A 21,739-nucleotide genomic window follows, 5' to 3' on the forward strand; every position below is an offset into this window, starting at 1 on the left:
AAATAAACCAAATTATCAAAATAAAAAATATTAAACCTAATCTAATACCCCTATAAAAATAAAAAGCCCCCCAAAATATAAACACCCCCTAATCTAACACTACGCTACCAATAGCTCTTAAAAGGGCCTTTTTTAGGGCATTGCCCTAAGTTAAACAGCTCTTTTACCTCAAAAATACAAACTAACCCCTAACAGTAAACCCCCAACCCACCAAACCACCCAAAATAAAAAACCTAGCACTAAAAAACCTAAGCTACCCACTTGTATGGGCATTGCCCTTAATCAGCTCTTTTGCAGCCCATTAAAATAAAAAAATCCCTTATCTGAAAAAAAAAACATCTAAAAAAAAAAAAGCCTAAGTATAACCTCGAAATAGATACTCACCATTCCTGAAGTCCGGCGGTGAAGGACTTCTTCCAGGCGGCGACATCTTCATCCAGCGCGGGGACCTCTTCTATCTTCATCCAGGGCGAAGGTGGCCGCAAGAAAGGACTGGCAGACATGGAGCCATCCAGCATGGAGGATCCTCTTCATGAGATCGCTGCAGCACAATGAAGCTTGAATGCAAGGTACCTGTTTTATATTTGTGGTACCTTACATTCCTATTGACTGAAAAATTAAAAATCAGCCAATAGGATGAGAGCTACTGAAATCCTATTGACTGTTCTAGGTCCTAGGTGGCGGACTTAAATCATCCCGATCTGATCGGGATGATTGACAGCCCCTGCTAGCAGCCGATTGCCCGCCAGTGAGCAGGGGGCGGCATTGCACAAGCATTTCACCAGAAATGCTTGTGCAATGTTAAATGCCAACACCAGACGCTGTCGGCATTTAGCGAGGTGGAGCAGACATGATTCGCTACAGTGAATCATGTCCGCTCAACCTTTGTTAAATCTACCCCCAATCCGCTGCCTCAGATTTACACTTGACTCCTACCTGTCCTTCATCCCCCACATCCAATTGCTCTCTTCATCCTGCCGGAACCACCTACGCAATATTTCCAAATTTGGCTTGTTTCTGAGCACTGACACCACAGAGCAATTAATCCACACCATTGTAATTTCCTAACTTACTCACTGGCCTTCTTCTCTCCCACCTCTCCCATCTTCAATCCATCCTAAATGCCTTTGCCAGGCTAATCCACCTTTCCCGTTGTTCTGTATGTGCTGTACCTCTCTACGAGTCCCGTCACTGGCTCCTCATTCACAGCAGAATCAAATTCAAAATTCTCACCCTGACCTACAAAGCCCTTACCAACGCCTGTCCCCACTACCTCTCCTCACCAATCAATAAAAATACTCCAGCCTGCTCACTCAGATCCAACAATGACCTGCTCCTTGCATCTTCAATTATCACCACTTCCCCTACTAGACAACAGTACTCTCATGCAGCACCTACCCTCTGGAATGCTCTCCCTCGCGCTGTCAAACTTTGCCTAATCTGCCTTCATTTAAACGCTCCCTAAAGACATTTTTGTTCAGGGAAGTTTATCACCCAACTCAGTAACAAATTAATTTCACTTACCTAATAATTGCCCTCATCTAACTTGGTATTTACCACATTCTCACCCTTGCAATCACCTCCTGTTTCTTACCCCCCCAGCCTTCTAGATTGTAAGTTCTCACAGGACTAGGGCCCTCAACTCCTGTATGTGTTTGTCAAATTTTGACTTGTCTCTTTCAAGTCTTATATCATTGTTTTATTTAAATAAATTGTACCCTTGGGCAGAGCTGCAGAATATGTTGGCTTTATAAATAAAGTATAATATATATATATATATATATATATAATACAGACAAGAGAGGAAAGCCCAGCACTCACCAACCAGACAAAAGGTGCAAGCTAATGGGGTTCATGCACTAACCCCAATAAGGCATAATAACAAAAGTTGAAGCAGCACCAACTTGAAGTATTCTTATTTCCTTTTATTCATCAGAGACATATAAAAACAAACAACGTTTCGGTCAGCACCTGACCTTAATCATGTTGTATATACAAATGACAAAAACCACTCCTTATCTAGCCATAGTGGGCGGGGTTACTACCTGTACAGGTGTGGGACTTTTTGTTAACCGTCTGTATCTATACATCAGGAAGACTTCATGCTCCCTCTAGTGGTTTAGTCATTTTCCTCTTATCAACCTATTACAACTTGGAAAATACAATATACATATTCATCAATATAATGATTACCTTGAATCATTGCCTTTACAAGTATTGTGTATAATTTACAAAACACTCAAAATGTTATCAAAAATTTTTATCAAAACATTCACAATAATTCATAAAAATAAAATCAAGAAACTTAAACTCCTACACAGCATCCCTCTAGTGGATAGAGACAGTAACCTTTTTATTTTGTAGAGAATCAATATGATTATTTATTTAATGGAGGGTAATTTGCCAATCTATCTCCCTATTCATTCCCAGGGGTATTAGTGTTTGTAAAGTATAAATCCAGTATGTTTCTCTGGATTTTAGGATCTGCTGTCTATCTCCCCCTCTCCTAGGTCTTTTTATCTGTTCTATGACCTGATATCTTAGCTGGGAGATAGTATGTCCTGCCTGTAAAAAGTGATTTCATACTGGAGCATCACTGTTATTGCAGCGTATATTGGACTTATGTTCCACAATTCTGTCCCTTATCCTTCTGGTCGATTCACCTATGTAGATTTTGGAACACAGACATTTGATTAAATATATTACATAGTCCGTATTTCAAGTAAAGAACCCTGGAATTTTAAACTTTCTACCAGTCAATGGGTGTAAAAAAGAATCCCCTTTGATTATATTACCACAATTACAACAACCCAGGCAGGGAAAACATCCTAGTTTGGGGGTAGAAATGTATTTTTGTGACTGTTTTTTAGCGGTACCCAAATCTGCTCTCACTAGGGCATCCTTTAGATTCCTACATCTCCTATACGCAGGCATTGGGGGCTCCTCAAATTCCTTTACCTTTGGATTAAGGTTCTTTATAACAGACCAGTGCCTCCTAATCACTTTATTTACATCTGCACTTAATGTGTTATATTGTGAAACAAACACCATGCGTTTACCATCCTGTTTATTCCTCACTTTAGTACCCCTAAGGATAGAATGTCTGGGAATTTTACTGACCTCTTCAATCTGTTTCTGTATCAGAGATCTAGGGAAACCCCTTTCAATAAACATATTACCCATTTCCATTAGTCTAGTCTGTATCTTGTCCTCATCTGAGACTATTTTCCTGACTCTCAATAATTGACTTTTAGGAAGACTTCTTATGAGAGGGGGTGGAAGAGCACTCTCAAATCTCAAGAGACAATTTTTATCACTCTCTTTCCTATACATATCCACCTCAAGTATCCTCCCATTCTTTATCACAGTGGTGTCAAGGAATGCTATTGACTCTTCACTATATGTGAGTTTAAATTTGATATTTCTAGTTGATACATTAAGATCTGCTACAAATTCCTGTAGGGAGTCGATGTCGCCCCCCATATGCCAAATACATCATCTATGTACCTAAACCAGCATAATCCATACTGTAGAAATAGTTTATTACTATATACAAACTTTTCTTCATATACACTCATAAAGATGTTGGCATATGTGGGGGCGAAATTCGACCCCATAGCAGTACCCTGACACTGTAAGTAATATTGGTCCTGAAAGAGAAAATAATTGCAATAAAGAATCAATCGGAGTAATTCCAATATAAATTCACATTGAATTGTAGATAATATACCATTGGTGTAAACAGCCTGTTTAATGGCCCCTAGGCCACTCACATGGGTAATTGACGTATATAAACTGTTTACATCAAGGGTATATAAAATAAATTTATCACTCTCTATCCCCAATTCTTCTAGTTTAGTCAGGAAGTCTCCTGTATCTTTAAGGTAGGACATTGTCTGCATGGCTAATGGTCTGAGAACTTTGTCTAAATAAATGGAAACATTTGTCAGTAATGAATTTGTGCTTGCCACAATAGGGCGGCCTGGAGGGGCCTCCCTATTTTTGTGTATCTTTGGCAAAGTATAAAAAACCGGTGTTACATATTTTTCTGGTACAAGAAACCTTTGTTCTTTCTCTGTTATTAAACCATTATCCATTGCCTTAGTAATACACTTTATAAGTTCATGTTTAACCTCTAGACTAGGGTCTCTATTCAGTGGTTTGTATATCTCTTTATCACACAATTGTTTCTCAATCTCCTGAACATAATATACCCTATCTAGGATAACAGTGGCCCCGCCCTTATCCGCAGGCTTGCAAATGATTTCACCATTATTCTTTAAATTAGTCAAAGCATTATTCTCTATTTTTGTAAAGTTACCCTGTACACGTTTATTTCCCCCAACTGGGGCCTTATTCTTTTTCTGTAATACCTCAATATCCCTTAGAACAAGCTGCATAAAAGTCTCCACACTATTATTACATACAGATGGATTAAAGCTACTTTTGACTCTCAGGTTTAAATTTTTAAGTGATAACACATTACCATCACTCTGGGCTTCAGCCTCTAAACTTGGATTTACCCCTAGGGGTGATTGCATTTGTCCAAAGAAAGTCTTTAGCTTAATATTACGAAAAAAGTAATGGAGGTCTTTCTGCAGTGTAAAAAAGTCACACCTAGATAATGGACAAAAAGATAGTCCCTTGTTGATGACCTTTCTCTCTATATCTGTTAAGGCATATTTAGAAATGTTTACCGTCAATTCCGTCTGCCCTGGTACCGTATCTTCCTCTGTGATCTTGTCTCCTTTGAGCCAGTATTCGTTGTATTTACGGTTGTTTTTCCGGCGATGATTAAGGTCAGGTGCTGACCGAAAAGTCGTTTGTTTTTATATGTCTCTGATGAATAAAAGGAAATAAGAATACTTCAAGTTGGTGCTGCTTCAACTTTTGTTATTATATATATATATATATAATACAACACATAAAAAGTCTGGCACGTCAAGGTCTCTCTCTCCGTTGGTCTCTAACCTACAGCCACATAATAAATGCATTCAACCAAACACACTGAGATACAAACAAGGGTTACACAGGCCCTTTGTAATTTCCCTAGACACATACAAAACACGGAAATGAACTGTACTCTCAAACCGGACTGGGTACACATCATATGACCCTGCAAAACTCACAGCCCTGTGCACTCACAGACAGCTGCACATCTTCCAGGGACTCATAGGATGTGTATCTAGTCAAGTTTCAGAGTGCAGTCCATTTTTATTTTTTTAATAGTGGGCATGTCCAACCTAAGGGCCAGGTTTGAGGAAGGCATTCTATTGCTCTAAACCATCATCAAAATAAAGATTATATTATATGTGTTAAGACCTGTGAATGCATGATTCTGGAGGGATATTCATGTTTGCCATAATAACTATTTTCAGGAGTGAAAACTACTATTACTATATTTTTATATTTTCATTGTTACTATGCTGAATGAAGTTAGTGGACTAATGGACATGTACATCAATCTATCATCTATTTATCAATCTATCTATCTATCTATCTATCTATCTATCTATTGACAGCACCTAAGAGTAGCAAACAATATTACTGCATGTAGTTGTGAAAAGCAGATTATGTTTTGTAAAAAACATATTGATTCTTTCTCTTTTTTTCTGTAGGCGCTAGATGGCTTTTTAATAGCAGTTACAACAGATGGAAACATTATATATGTGTCCGATAGTATAACGCCACTTCTTGGACATTTGCCGGTAATGACCTGCTTCACTATTCTTTTTTTTTACTTATTTATTATTAGCGTTGATCTCTATGACAATAACTGTGTTCAACTGCTGCATTTAGTGTCTTCAAAAAGTTAACAAGAAAGATTAATATCAACGGTACAGGGGCTACTACTTAGAGACATCATATTTTATAATCTCTTTCTAGCTTTGTAATGCTTTTTTTTATTTTTTATTTCCCATTTCATAAACTAGCATAGCATGCAACCATCTCCCCCTAGAATACAATTATTATTATTATTATTATTATTATTATTATTATTAATACTACTACTAATTATAATAACTTGCTCCCTTATCTTAGCCATTTTAATTAATTAGAATTACTGCCATTTGAATTAGTAAATAAGGCCAAATAATTTATTAATTTATATGGTATAGAAAAATCTGTTTAAACACACACAAACAAACACTATGAGAAAGAAGCATATAATAGGCATTTGAAGGGGTAAAATATATGAAATTAATGCAAAAGTAAAACATTCCAGCTAATTCAATCAATAATAAAAAAATCATTGGGTTCACAATTCCTAATTTCATATTATTCATGTCAGTTTATAATTACAAATACAGAGATTACGAGTTTTGCGTTAACAGGGGTGCGTTGCTAACAAGCAGTTTTTTCTCACCGCTCACTTAAGACAACGCTGGTATTATGGGGTTTTTTAAACCCGGCGTTAGCCGCAAAAAAGTGAGCGTAGAGCAAAATTTAGCTCCACATCTCACCTCAATACCAGCGTTGCTTACAGTAGCGGTGAGCTGGCTAAACGTGCTCATGCACGATTTCCCCATAGGAATCAATGGGGCAGAATCGGCTGACAAAAAACCTAACACCTGCAAAAAAGCAGTGTTCAGCTTCTAACGCAGCCCCATTGATTCCTATGGGGAAACAAAAGTTATGTCTACACCTAACACCCTAACATGAACCCTGAGTCTAAACACCCCTAATATTATACTTATTAACCCCTAATCTGCTGCCCCCGACATCGCCGACACCAGAATAATATTATTAACCCCTAATCTGCTGCTTCGGACACCGACGCCACCTACATTATCCCTATGAACCCCTAATCTGCTGCCCCCAACATCGCCGACACCTACTTTTTATTTATTAACCCCTACTCTACCGCCCCCAATGTCGCTGCCACCTAACTACCCTTATTAACCCCTAATCTGCCGCCGCCAACATCGTCGCCACTATAATAAAGTTATTAACCCCTAAATCTATGTCTAACCCTAACCCTAACCCCACCTAACTTAAATATAATTTAAAATAATCTAAATAAAATTACTACAATTAAATAAATAATTCCTATTTAAAACTAAATACCTATAAAATAAACCCTAAGCTAGCTACAATATAACTAATAGTTACATTGTAGCTAGCTTAAGGTTTATTTTTATTTTACAGGCAGCTTTGTATTTATTTTAACTAGGTACAATAGTTATTAAATAGTTATTAACTATTTAATAACTTCCTAGTTAAAATTTACCTGTAAAATAAACCCTAACCTAAGTTACAATTACACCTAACACTACACTATCATTAAATAAATTACCTAAATTAACTATAATTAATTACTATTAAATAAACTAAAGTACAAAACAAAAACCACTAAATTACAGAAAATAATAAAATAATTACAAGAATTTTAAAATAATTACACCTATTCAAAACCCCCCTATTAAAATAAAAAAGCCCCCCAAAATAATAAAAATCCCTACCCTATACTAAATTACAAATAGCCCTTAAAATGGCTTTTTGTAGGGCATTGCCCCAAAGTAATCAACTCTTTTACCTGTAAAAAAAAAATACAATACCCCCCAACATTAAAACCCACATACCCAACCCTACTCTAAAACCCACCCAATCCCCCCTTAATAAAACCTAACACTATCCCCTTGAAGATCACCCTACCGTGAGACGTCTTCACCCAGCCAGGCACAAGTGGTCCTCCAGAGGGGCAGAAGTCTTCATCCGATCCGGGCAGAAGATGACCTCCAGACGGCAGAAGTCTTCATCCAGGCGGCATCTTCTATCTTCATCCATCTGGAGTGGAGCGTGTCCATCTTGAAGCCAGCCGACGCGGAGCATCCATCCAGACCGACGACTACACAACGAATGGTGGTTCCTTTAAATTACGCCATCCAAGATGGCGTCCCTTGAATTCCGATTGGCTGATAGGATTCTATCAGCAAATCGGAATTAAGGTAGGAAATATCCTATTGGCTGATCCAATCAGCCAATAGGATTGAGCTTGTATTCTATTGGTTGATTTGAACAGCCAATAGAATGCGAGCTCAATCCTATTGGCTGATTGGATCAGCCAGCAGGATTGAACTGCAATCCTATTGGCTGATTGCATCAGCCATTAGGATTTTTCCTACCTTAATTCTGATTGGCTGATAGAATTCTATCAGCCAATCGGAATTCAAGGGACGCCATCTTGGATGACGTCATTTAAAGGAACCGTCATTCGTCATGTAGTCGTCGGTCTGGATGGATGCTCCGCGTCAGCTGGCTTCAAGATGGACCTGCTCCGCTCCGGATGGATGAAGATAGAAGATGCCGCCTGGATGAAGACTTCTGCCCGACTGGAGGTCCTCTTCTGCCCGGATCGGATGAAGACTTCTGCCCCTCTGGAGGACCACTTGTGCCCGGCTGGGTGAAGACGTCTCACGGTAGGGTGATCTTCAAGGGGGTAGTGTTAGGTTTTATTAAGGGGGGATTGGGTGGGTTTTAGAGTAGGGTTTGGTGTGTGGGTGGTGGGTTTTATTGTTGGGGGGTATTGTATTTTTTTTTACAGGTAAAAGAGCTGATTACTTTGGGGCAATGCCCCGCAAAAAGACCTTTTAAGGGCTATTTGTAATTTAGTATAGGGTAGGGATTTTTATTATTTTGGGGGGCTTTTTTATTTTATTAGGGGGGTTAGATTAGGTGTAATTAGTTTAAAATTCTTGAAATTATTTTATTTTTTTCTGTAATTTAGTGGGGGGTTTTGTACTTTAGTTTATTTTATTTAATTGTAGTTAATTGTAGGTAATTTAGTAAATTAATTTAATGATAGTGTGGTGTTAGGTGTAATTGTAATTTAGGTTAGGATTTATTTTGCAAGTACTTTTGTATTTATTTTAACTAGGTAGTTATTAAATAGTTAATAACTATTTAATAACTATTCTACCTAGTTAAAATAAATACAAAGTTACCTGTAAAATAAAAATAAATCCTAAGCTAGCTACAATGTAACTATTAGTTATATTCTAGCTATTTTAGGGTTTATTTTATCGGTAAGTATTTAGTTTTAAATAGGAATAATTTAATTGATGAAAGTTATTTTATTTCGTTTTATTTAAATTATATTTAAGTTAGGGGGGGTTAGACTTAGGGTTAGACTTAGGTTTAGGGGTTAATAAATTTAATATAGTAGCGTTGACGTTGGGGGCGGCAGATTAGGGGTTAATAAATGTAGGTAGGTGTCGGCAATGTTAGGGGCGGCAGATTAGGGGTTAATAAAATTTAACTAGTGTTTGCGAGGCGGGAGTGCGACGATTTAGGGGTTAATATATTTATTAAAGTGGCGGCGATGTCCGGTCAGCAGATTAGAGGTTAAAACTTTATTTAAGTGTTTGCGATGTGGGGGGGGCTCAGTTTAAGGGTTAATAGGTAGTTTATGGGTGTTAGTGTACTTTGTAGCACTTTAGTTAAGAGTTTTATGTTCCGGCGTTAGCCCATAAAACTCTTAACTACTGACTTTTAAATGCGGTAGGAGTCTTGACAGGAGAAGGTCTACCGCTCACTTCTTCTAAGACTCGTAATACCGGCGTTAGGCAAATCCCATTGAAAATATAGGATACGCAATTTACGTAAGGGGATTTGCGTCAAGCTCGAGTCGCGGAAAAAAAGTGAGCAGTGAGTCTGTACCTGCCAGACTCGTAATACCAACGGGCGTTAAAGAGCAGCGTTGGGAGCTCTCAACGCTGCTTTTTAAGGCTAACGCAAGACTCGTAATCCAGCCGAAAATGTTTAAACATTTTAAACTCATACTGAAATCATAAATGTGCATTTTTGATCTTATTTTCTGTACTCTTTTTTGCATTTTTGTTTTTGTTTCATAGTTTACAAATGTGATTTGAGCTATATATGTTTTATATATGTGTGTGTGTGTTTGTTTCTTTTTCAAAGAAACATATCACCATTTATCAGATACCATGTCATTTTATGTTGTCCTTTATTGCAATAAATTAAAATTTTTTAAAGAGATACAGATCAACAGAGTTGTCTATGTGTTTCTTATTCAAGTTTAAATTGAAATATCTATAGCACATAGAGCATGTTGATAAAAATTGGAAAAGGGGCTGTCCCCATTTTATTCATTCACATCAAGTGTTGACCAAGAAAATGGGACAGTAAAGTCAAATGGATTGGATAGAGCATGACATTTTAAACAACTTTCCAACTTGCTTCAGTTATCAATTTTGCTTAGTTCTCTTGGCATCATTTGTTTAATAGAAATCCTAGGTAAGCTCGGGAGTGTGCACGTGTTTATAAGCCATCTAGCAGCAGTGCTTGCAACATTATTTATAACAATGCTATACGTAGTTACAAACACTGCTGCCATAGGGATAATTTCCATTGAGTCAATTAAAATGGAGCCGTAATCTACAGAAGTTGCTGACAGCTAAAAGTAGTGTTCGGCTCCATTTTAGTACCAGGTTTCCATTTATATATTTTGTGTAATGTGTGCAGCTTTTTCATGTATGTGTAAGTTAACGTGTTAACCCTTTCATCCAATGTCAGATTTCTCGAAAATCTTCCCATAATAAGTTTGTTGCTATGGTATCCCGACCTTAGATAATAAAAGTTACGTTTAGCACCTGCTCTTGCTTGTGATCGCCTAGAGAGGGAAAGACACAGTAGTTCATTGCAGTATTAGGGGTTTGGTGTTTTTTGATTTGGTCACCTGATAAATAATAATAATAATAATAACATTTATTTAAAATTGTTTTTCATTTTAATTTACTATTAACTGTATTTTTATATGTAATATTTAGTGCTGCCCTAGGCATAGGTTTAGTTAAAGTTATGTGCTTGCTTATATTTTTATATGAAATACATATTGAAATAATTAAGAACATAACCATAACCTGCCTGAGGCAGCACTAAATATTACATATAGAAATGAATGTAAAAAGAGAAAAGCTTGCATTGTTTGCAAACTTTAAGACCATAATGGAAAAGAGTCCACAAAAGGCTTATTTTCCCCTTTTGCACCTAGTTCAGTGTATGTAATGTTTGAGACATATTTGACAGCTTCCAATAGTTTTACCTGTTTGTGTGTTTAATAAAAAGGGGTGTGCTTTTGCACTTTTTGACTTCTATTATTTACTATGGGATTTGTAATTTTTTTGCAGCTTAATTTTGACTTTACTATCTCTTTAATGTTAATATTAATCTCAATATCAATTACTTTACTGATCTTACATTTTGATTAAACTTTCTATCTATGTATCTATCTATCTATCTATTGAAAGAAGGAGAAAACAAGGGGCGCCTCTTGTTTTCTCCTTCATTCACAGAGTACTTATTCACCAGCTGTCGAAGTGGAGCTGTCTTTTTTGATCTTTTAAAGTTCTGACAATTTGGACTGCATATTATTGTATCCTTTATTCACAAGATTTGGAAATTTTAATCACATTTTTATGAACATTGTTTCAACCAATTATACTGTACACTAAATCATATTCTTCTAATATATCCATTGAAAGCCTATCTATTTATATAGAAAGACATTGAGTGTCTTCCTGTTGTGTATTCTTTAATTTAACCCTTTGGCTGCTACGTCATTTCCCACCTGGGTGCTAATATTTTTTTTTATTATTATTATTATTGAAATGTTTTAAAAAAATTTTTTTAACTTTTTAAAAATTTTTTTGCAGACCCCCAAGACTTACACTGTTGGAAAGGTTAGGCGATTACCTTTTCAACAATGGGTCTTGGGGGTCTGTAGCCAATAGAATGCTAGCTCAATCTGATTGGCTGATTGGATCAGCCAATCGGATTGAACTTGTATCTGATTGGCTGATTCCATCAGCCAATCAGAATTTTCCTACCTTAATTCCGATTGGCTGATAGAATCCTATCAGCCAATCGGAATTCGAGGGACGCCATCTTGGATGACGTCCCTTAAAGGAACCGTCATTCGTCGGGAAGTCGTCGGTGAAGATGGATGGATCCGCGCTGGAGGTCTTGAAGATCAGCCGGTCGTCATCGGATTGAAGAACATAGAAGATGCGGCTTGGATGAAGATGTTTGCCGGTCCGGATGTCCTCTTCTGCCCGCTTGGATCAAGACTTCAGCCGGAGGATGGACGTCACTCTTCAGCCCCCGCTTGGGCTTGGATCAAGATTTCGGAGGCTTGGATCAAGACTTCGGTGGACGGATCGGTGAACCTGGCATGGTGAAGATAAGGTAGGAAGATTTTCAGGGGCTTAGTGTTAGGTTTATTTAAGGGGGGTTTGGGTTAGATTAGGGGTATGTGGGTGGTGAGTTGTAATGTTGGGGGGGTATTGTATGTTTTTTTTTACAGGTAAAAGAGCTGAATTATTTGGGGCATGCCCTGCAAATGGCCCTTTTCAGGGCTGGTAAGGTAAAAGAGCTTTGAACTTTTTAAATTTAGAATAGGGTAGGGCATTTTTTTATTTTGGGGGTCTTTGTTATTTTATTAGGGGGCTTAGAGTAGGTGTAATTAGTTTAAAATTGTTGTAATATTTTTCTGTTTGTAAATATTTTTTTATTTTTTGTAACTTAGTTCTTTTTTATTTTTTGTACTTTAGTTAGTTTATTTAAATGTAAATTGTATTTAATTAATTTATTGACAGTGTAGTGTTAGGTTTAATTGTAGATAATTGTAGGTAGTTTATTTAATTTATTTATTGATAGTGTAGTGTTAGGTTTAATTGTAACTTAGGTTAGGATTTATTTTACAGGTAATTTGAAATTATTTTAACTAGGTAACTATTAAATAGTTCTTAACTATTTAATAGCTATTGTACCTGGTTAAAATAAATACAAAGTTGCCTGTAAAATAAATATTAATCCTAAAATAGCTACAATATAATTATAATTTATATTGTAGCTATATTAGGGTTTATTTTACAGGTAAGTATTTAGATTTAAATAGGAATAATTTATTTAATAAGAGTTAATTTATTTCGTTAGAATAAAATTATATTTAACTTAGGGGGGTGTTAGGGTTAGAATTAGCTTTAGGGGTTAAAAAATTTATTAGAGTAGCGGTGAGCTCCGGTCGGCAGATTAGGGGTTAATACTTGAAGTTAGGTGTCGGCGATGTTAGGGAGGGCAGATTAGGGGTTAATACTATTTATTATAGGGTTATTGAGGCGGGAGTGAGGCGGATTAGGGGTTAATACATTTATTATAGTAGCGGCGAGATCCGGTCGGCAGATTAGTGGTTAATAAGTGTAGGTAGGTGGAGGCGACGTTGGGGGCAGCAGATTAGGGGTTAATAAATATAATATAGGGGTCGGCGGTGTTAGGGGCAGCAGATTAGGGGTACATAGGGATAATGTAGGTTGCGGCGGTGTACGGAGCGGCAGATTAGGGGTTAATAATAATATGCAGGGGTCAGCGATAGTGGGGTCGGCAGATTAGGGGTTAATAAGTGTAAGGTTATGGGGTGTTTAGACTCGGGGTACATGTTAGGGTGTTAGGTGCAGACTTAGGAAGTGTTTCCCCATAGGAAACAATGTAGCTGCGTTAGGAGCTGAACGCTGCTTTTTTGCAGGTGTTAGTTTTTTTTTAGCTCAAACAGCCCCATTGTTTTCTATGGGGGAATCGTGCACGAGCACGTTTTTGAAGCTGGCCGCGTCCGTAAGCACCGCTGGAATTTAGAGTTGCAGTGGCGGTAAATTATGCTCTACGCTCCCTTTTTGGAGCCTAACGCAGCCCTTCTGTGAACTCTAAATACCAGCGGTATTTAAAAGGTGCGGGAGAAAAAAAGCACGCGTAGCTAACGCACCCCTTTGGCCGCAGAACTCTAAATATAGCCGATAGTTGCTTGTATTTGATTTTGATTATGTGTGTTTATAAGTATGTTACTTTGCCTCAGTGATATGAGTAAACGGCATACATGAGAAATGCTATTTAAAGATGTTATACCTTTAAGCAAGGGACAGCCCTCTATTTATTTTTTAACCAATTAGCGATAGGTTGTCTCTTTTTAAATATTGTGAAGTGTGTATGTAAGTTAGCTATGAGGGTAAGCTATCCCTTTTCTGTTGCTTATTACATAGCACTTTCCTGGATTTTTAATACACATTTGGAATAAAGCTTATTGTTTTTTATGATCTCCGCTGCTTTATTATTATTTCCTTGATTGTTATAATAACCCTGTCAAATTTTCCCATTGCAAGGTATTGGTGGAGTGTGAAACCTGTGAAAAAACATTTTAGCTTCAATTAAAGTCAAAATTATTTTCATGGTTGTGTCTGCCAAAATTAGAACATTTTCAGCATCTAGGTTACCTTGCAAATAATGATAACATAATAACTGTTATATTTATTTTAAGAATATATTAAACTTTTCCCAAAAAAATTAATGATCTGTTGTTTTCCATTATTTCGTCGGAAAGAGGAGATTAACTGATCAGAATTTAGGAATATTTTATATTGAGATTAAATATTAATTTTTAATAATAATATTGTCGTCAAATGTGAATCATCAATAAAGCTACCCACACAATAAAGCATACACTTATCTAATATAGTATATCAGGCATAAAGGTATATTTTCCAGACCAATATGTCAGGGTATTGGTGAGTAATATTCAATATATATATCAACAGATGATATGTGTTGTATTTCAGTGTTTGTGAAATACCTTGAGTATTGCTGGATGCAGATCCATTTTTTAAGATTTGGAAGCTAAACTCAGAAATAAAGCCCCCTTTATCTGGTTACATATCAGAGAACAAAGGAGCAGATATTTGTATAGATAAAACTGATGGGCCACTTCAAAGTAATTTTAGAAAAATGGAACTCTCAGGTTTGTGTGACCATATATGGGCTTACTGTTTTAGTTCAACTTACAGACCTCCTGTAGTCAGGAAGAGACATTCAGTCTGAAGTGACCTTTGAAGCTAGCAGAATCTCAAGAGGGTAATTGATTTAACACAGGCAAATGGTAAACAAAGAATTATCCTTGGAACAAGGTTTGAATGCCCATATGTTTGTCTAGAAAGACTTACAGGCATGTGATAGCATATAGGAGGCCAAATTTCATATGAAATAACTTATGTCTAATTTTCAGTTATGGTGTACCTCAGTATTGTATAAATGTATATTCATGGATCTGAGAGAAATGCCTAACAGAAACATATTAGATAAGTATCTGCTGAATTGAATGGGTAGCTATATTGGGGAGTTTAAAAATGTTTAGCAAACTGTTTCAGAATAAAAATACATTTATTTTTCTTTGTCTCAGGAATTCGGTTACAAATAAGAAATAAGCAGTCATATAAATATTTGTCATAAACATAAGTCCATGCACTCAAACATTATTAAGGAATATGTCCCAGGTTTATATAATATATTAAAAGAACATATGACTGTATATTTAAAATAAATAACATCTCCTTTGTTTTTCAGACATGTAAAGGAATACATATTCAATGAGTTGTCCCATAAATTATATCACATTCGTGTTTTCATGCATTCAAAATAATATCAAGAGATATACTGAACATGGGATATATTTATATTAAAATGGAATGAAAATCCAATAAATATATCTGTATAATTAATAACTACAGAATTATAATTAAATGCAGCTTGTGAGTTAGTTAAAAGGTATCTTATTCTGATATTTAATACTGATATCTTATTCTGATATTTAATATTGATTAGACTAGGGTATTAAGTGTACTGGTGTTAAATATTGTTATATTAGGAAAGAAATTATATATTTTTATGTCACAAGTTAATTGCAGTTATTGTGATGTTATTGTGATATATTTTAGAATTTATTTTATTGTGACTAAATAAGAAGTGTTTCATGCCAGATTAATTGGCATATGATGAATTGGTAGTATTGTGTAACAATCTCTGGGTTTAAGTGAAGTATATTAGATTATATGGGGTTGAAAATAGCTTAATTATATTTCCTTGAAAATTCCATAAATTTATTAGGATTTGGTTATATTGTTAACTAAGCATTGTCAAGTTAGTAGTCCATATTGTGGTATTGGAGCAAGTAATTCTGGTTTATTATACAGTGTCTTGTAAGTTTATGGTAATATCTGATGTTTAATTTATTTGGAGCTAAGGTTAACTTATAGAAATATTGTGCATAGACATATATAATTGATTCATAATCTATTTTCTACATAAATATATATTGGTGTGTATATAAAGCTTAACTGATCAGAACTAAGGAATAAATATTGATTTTTAATAAAAATATAGTTACGTAAATATATAATACGTTAGAGGTTACCACTGAAATAGAGTATAATTAATATTGTAACCTGAGTTAAATAACAAATATATATATAATATTTATATAATCTGAGTATTTTAAATAGATTTGATAATTATACAATTCATATATTTAAGTTTTAAAGTTTTAATCTTGTATGCTTTCAAAATACACAGGTTTTAAAATACTTTCTTAGATACCTTTAACTCAGACGAGAAGTCTAGGGTTTTGTATATTTAACTCAGTATGGAATAATTCACACTTAGATGACATTTACATTTCCTGGACATCCTGGAAAAGTATCTCAAACTGCAGACTTCCGGTCTCTCTGACTACAGGATGTCTATGATGAACTGACTCTTTAGGCAGGAAACTCCATATATGGGCGTTCAAACCTGAGAGTGCCATGTGATAAAAATCCCTTTGAATTGACCTGCCTTTATAGTTAAACAAATGTTTGTTCCTTTGTACTCTGAGATGTGTACTTGGTCAGAAAGAGGGGTGACGTGATTTCTGAGTCTAGATTCAGAATCTTGACAAAAATGGATTTGCATTCAGCAATAGTCTAAGCATTTCATATAATATTGAAGTATTGCATATATTATAAGTTGATATATATATATATATATATACAGGGAGTGCAGAATTATTAGGCACGTTGTATTTTTGAGGATTAATTTTATTATTGAACAACAACCATGTTCTCAATGAACCCAAAAAACTCATTAATATCAAAGCTGAATAGTTTTGGAAGTAGTTTTTAGTTTGTTATTAGTTATAGCTATTTTAGGGGGATATCTGTGTGTGCAGGTGACTATTACTGTGCATAATTATTAGGCAACTTAACAAAAAACAAATATATACCCATTTCAATTATTTATTTTTACCAGTGAAACCAATATAACATCTCAACATTCACAAATATACATTTCTGACATTCAAAAACAAAACAAAAACAAATCAGTGACCAATGTAGCCACCTTTCTTTGCAAGGGCATTCAAAAGCCTGCCATCCATGGATTCTGTCAGTGTTTTGATCTGTTCACCATCAACATTGCGTGCAGCAGCAACCACAGCCTCCCAGACACTGTTCAGAGAGGTGTACTGTTTTCCCTTCTTGTAAATCTCACATTTGATGATGGACCACAGGTTCTCAATGGGGTTCAGATCAGGTGAACAAGGAGGCCATGTCCTTAGATTTTCTTCTTTTATACCCTTTCTTGCCAGCCACGCTGTGGAGTACTTGGACGCGTGTGATGGAGCATTGTCCTGCATGAAAATCATGTTTTTCTTGAAAGATTACAGACTTCTTCCTGTACCACTGCTTGAAGAAGGTGTCTTCCAGAAACTGGCAGTAGGACTGGGAGTTGAGCTTGACTCCATCCTCAACCCGAAAAGGCCCCACTAGCTCATCTTTGATGATACCAGCCCAAACCAGTACTCCACCTCCACCTTGCTGGCGTCTGAGTCGGACTGGAGCTCTCTGCCCTTTACCAATCCAGCCACGGGCCCATCCATCTGGCCCATCAAGACTCACTCTCATTTCATCAGTCCATAAAACCTTAGAAAAATCAGTCTTGAGATATTTATTGGCCCAGTCTTGATGTTTCAGCTTGTGTGTTTTGTTCAGTGGTGGTCATCTTTCAGCCTTTCTTACCTTGGCCATGTCTCTGAGTATTGCACACCTTGTGCTTTTGGGCACTCCAGTGATGTTGCAGCTCTGAAATATGGCCAAACTGGTGGCAAGTGGCATCTTGGCAGCTGCACGCTTGACTTTTCTCAGTTCATGGGCAGTTATTTTGTGCCTTGGTTTTTCCACATGCTTCTTGCGACCCTGTTGACTATTTTGAATGAAACGCTTGATTGTTTGATGATCACGCTTCAGAAGCTTTGCAATTTTAAGAGTGCTGCATCCCTCTGCAAGATATCTCACTATTTTTGACTTTTCTGAGCCTGTCAAGTCCTTCTTTTGACCCATTTTGCCAAAGATAAGGAAGTTGCCTAATAATTATGCACACCTGATATAGGGTGTTGATGTCATTAGACCACACCCCTTCTCATTACAGAGATGCACATCACCTAATATGCTTAATTGGTAGTAGGCTTTCAAGCCTATACAGCTTGGAGTAAGACAACATGCATAAAGAGGATGATGTGGTCAAAATACTCATTTGCCTAATAATTCTGCACTCCCTGTATATATATATCAATTAAATATGACTCACCAATACCCTGACATAAATCCTCCTTTCCATTCTAAGATATGAGGGATACATGTATTGGAATTGACTGAAGTCCAGTGGTAGTTGGTAAGTGTACTGACAGTATATGCATTATAGACAGTCTTACCTGAAGAGAGTCCATTATTTTTGAATCCTCATATTTATGCTCTTTAGCTAGACATCTTATTCATCTTTAAACTACAACACTTCATTAGTGTGTTTGGGGAAATGCCACTTTAGTCTTCTTCTATGATTTGGATTTGGGACCTAGGATGCATGCTCGCAGCTGATTAATATGGACCCATTTATCCATAAAGGTATCATGTTTAGGGATCCTAATTTTATAGGCAACTGGAGATAGTTTGTCATTATTGACAAAAGGACCTTTCTATGAGGGAAGAAACTTCCTCTCCTTGACTTGATCTCTTCCAAAGTTATAAAGATAAACTTTTTCATTGATTTCATATTCCTTTTTGGAAGTCTTGAGGTCATAATAAGTATTATCAGCAGTTGCGGCCTTCTCTATGTTCCTTTGAGCAAATAAAAGCATATTGCAGATGCTTCCTTAAGTTTTCCACATATTGATGTGTAGTAGCAGCAGCTCTGGTCTGATATACGGTACAGTAAATGTTGAGGTAGAACCATTCTTCTACCAGTCATCAATTCAAAAGGTGACATCTTAGTAGCACTACTTGGAGTTGCTCTTAATGCCATTAGGACTAGAGGTATTTTACATCCCAGTCCTTACCTGTTTCACTCACAACTTTTTGAGGATTTTTACAATGGACTGGTTGTAATGCTCTACACCACCACTAGAGGCAGCTCTATATGGAGCTTTCTTTTAACCCCATATTTTTTCCACATTTTTGTCATCACTTCACTAGTGAAGTGGGTCACTCGATCTGATTCGATTCCCTGGGGTAAGCCAAATCTGTAAAACACGTGGTTAATGAGAAATGCTGCGCAAGTTTCAGCACTATTATTAGGTGCACTGATGCACTCTACCCATTTGGTGAACAGGCATGTTACTGTCAACATGTATCTGTTACCTCTTGATGACCTAGTTACTGGACCAATAAAGTCAATTTGTATGTCTGACCATGGCATTATCATCCCCCTTTTCTGCAGAAGCGCTCTATGCGTTGGCGCAGTGGGTTGGAACTGTGGACAGATTAAACAACCTTGACATTAGGTTTGAACATCCTTTAACATATGTGGCCAAAAGACATAGTCACGCAATATTTCATATGATAATTTTGCACCACGATTGCCAGATGTGGGAGCATCATGGTCATGTTGAAGCATGAGACCTCTGAACTGGGTAGGTGCCACTTATTGTTGGATACCTGTTATGGAGGTTCTAATTAACAAACCATCCTGTAATTTGAATTGGGATTTGGACTTCATTAAGATTCTAAGATATTCCTTACCTATACAGTCATCTTTTAAGATGGGGTTATTTTCCGGATTGTCTATATGTTTATAGAAAATACCTATAATAGGGTCTTCTTTTTGACTAGTGATCAGGTCCTCACTAGGAAAATCCTGACTCCATTGTACCAGGTTAGGCTCATTTTGTTGTTTAGCCTGGTTTCTGGTAATGGCCTCTACATGAATAGCACCCATTAAGTGGTCAATATTGAGGAGTTCTCAAGTTATGGCTCCTTGTTTGGCTAATGAATCTGCAAGATCATTGCCTTCCTTATCATGACCTTGAATTATGGAATGACCCTTGGTATTTTTCAAGTGTATGGTTAACCCATTGGAGACCACAAATTTTGCAGAACTTACCATTTTTGACTGGTTTGTTGTTAGTTTTCTGCATGTAATTTCTTTTCCAAGTTGGCAGGTATTCAACAAAACTGTCACACACATAATTTGAGTCAGTAATGATCACAAATTCATGAATACCTTGTTCAATAGCCATCTCAATGGTTTTTAGAACAGTAGATAGTTCTGCAACTTTACTGGATCTCGATCCAATGTTGAATCCTACAGAAATATTTGGGTATCCATTTGCCCAAGCTATACCAATGCCATTGACTAATCTGAACTCATTATCAATAGTGGCATGGTAAGAACAACCATCAACATATACCCAAGGTAATGTTTGACACTGGTCCTTGTTGTATATTTTATATGGGAAAGCAATTGTTCCTCCAGGAAATCATTTTCTAGTAAAACTTCCCCATGATCTTTAGCAGTACAGTCATGGAGCTCGGCCCCTGTGCGACTGGATTCTTTTGGTTTTGCTTATAGCATATTTCTAAAGGCCAGCCTTCTAAGGAAAGAGTCCAAGTTGTTATGCGGCTATTGGACAGGTTCCCATCTCTTATTCTCTTACTTTGCAAAAATAGCAAAGGCTGGTGGGCTGTTTCTACAATCATTTCCTCGCCCTGTTTATAGCTGCAGAAATTTTGTAAAGCCCATACAGTAGATAAGAGGGCTTTTTCGCAACCACTAAATTTTATTTCTACTGTGATTTAAGTTTTGCTCGCATAAGCAATGACTTTTCTTAAATTATCATGCTTTTGGTATCAAAAAGCACTCATGCTTACATTTGTGTAACCTGTCTCTAGGTAGAAAGGTTTACCGCTTCAGGGTAAGCTAAGCAAGGTGCTTGAGTGAGTTTTCTCTTCAGCTCTCTTATGGCTGTCTCTTGAGCCTCACTCCAGTGCCATACTACATCCTTCTTTAGAAGATGTAGTAGTGGTTTAGTTAATTCTGCATAATTGTCAATACATTTGTGAGAATAATTTGTCATATCCAGGAATGATCTCAATTCCTTTAAAGGGACACTCAATCAAAATTAAACTTTCATTATTCAGATAGAGCATGCAATTTTAAACAACTTTCTAATTTACTTCCATTAACAAAATGTGCACAGTCTTTTTAGATTTAAACTTTTTGAGTCACCAGCTCCTACTGAGCATGTGCAAGAATAAGTGTGTATGCATTTGTGAATGGCTGATGTCTGCCACATGGTACGTGTATGCATTTGTGATTGGCTGATGGCTGTCACATGGTACAGAGGGAGTGGAAAAAGACATAACTTTTAAAATTGTCAGAAAAAAAAATCTACTAGTCATTTGAAGTTCAGACTAAGTGCTATTGCATTGTCTTGTTATCTTGCATTTGTTGATTATGCAAATCTACTGTGTTGACTGGTCCTTTAAGTTAGTTGGATTTTTGGAATCTACTATGGCTTCAACCTTTTTCTTTGGAGGATTTAACCCTTCAGAAGTAACCTCATGTCCCAAGAAGTTGACAAAAGTGCGGCACC

At 36.5% G+C, this 21,739-nt stretch overlaps 1 protein-coding gene across 3 annotated transcripts in view; it reads left to right on the top strand.

Moving 5' to 3' along the window:
- RPL31 (ribosomal protein L31) overlaps window positions 1–21,739 on the top strand; it is a 201,374-nt gene that overhangs the window by 12,549 nt on the left and 167,086 nt on the right. For 2 of the 3 annotated variants that reach the window (XM_053707638.1, XM_053707640.1), the window contains one exon: window positions 5,619–5,708. The exons of the other annotated variant lie outside the window; for it this stretch is intronic. In XM_053707638.1, coding sequence (XP_053563613.1) covers window positions 5,619–5,708 — 90 coding nt within the window. The remainder of the gene's footprint in view (window positions 1–5,618; window positions 5,709–21,739) is intronic. 3 annotated transcript variants of the gene reach the window in all.

This window comes from Bombina bombina, chromosome 3, assembly GCF_027579735.1.
Source record: "Bombina bombina isolate aBomBom1 chromosome 3, aBomBom1.pri, whole genome shotgun sequence".
Classification (NCBI taxonomy): Eukaryota; Metazoa; Chordata; class Amphibia; order Anura; family Bombinatoridae; genus Bombina; species Bombina bombina.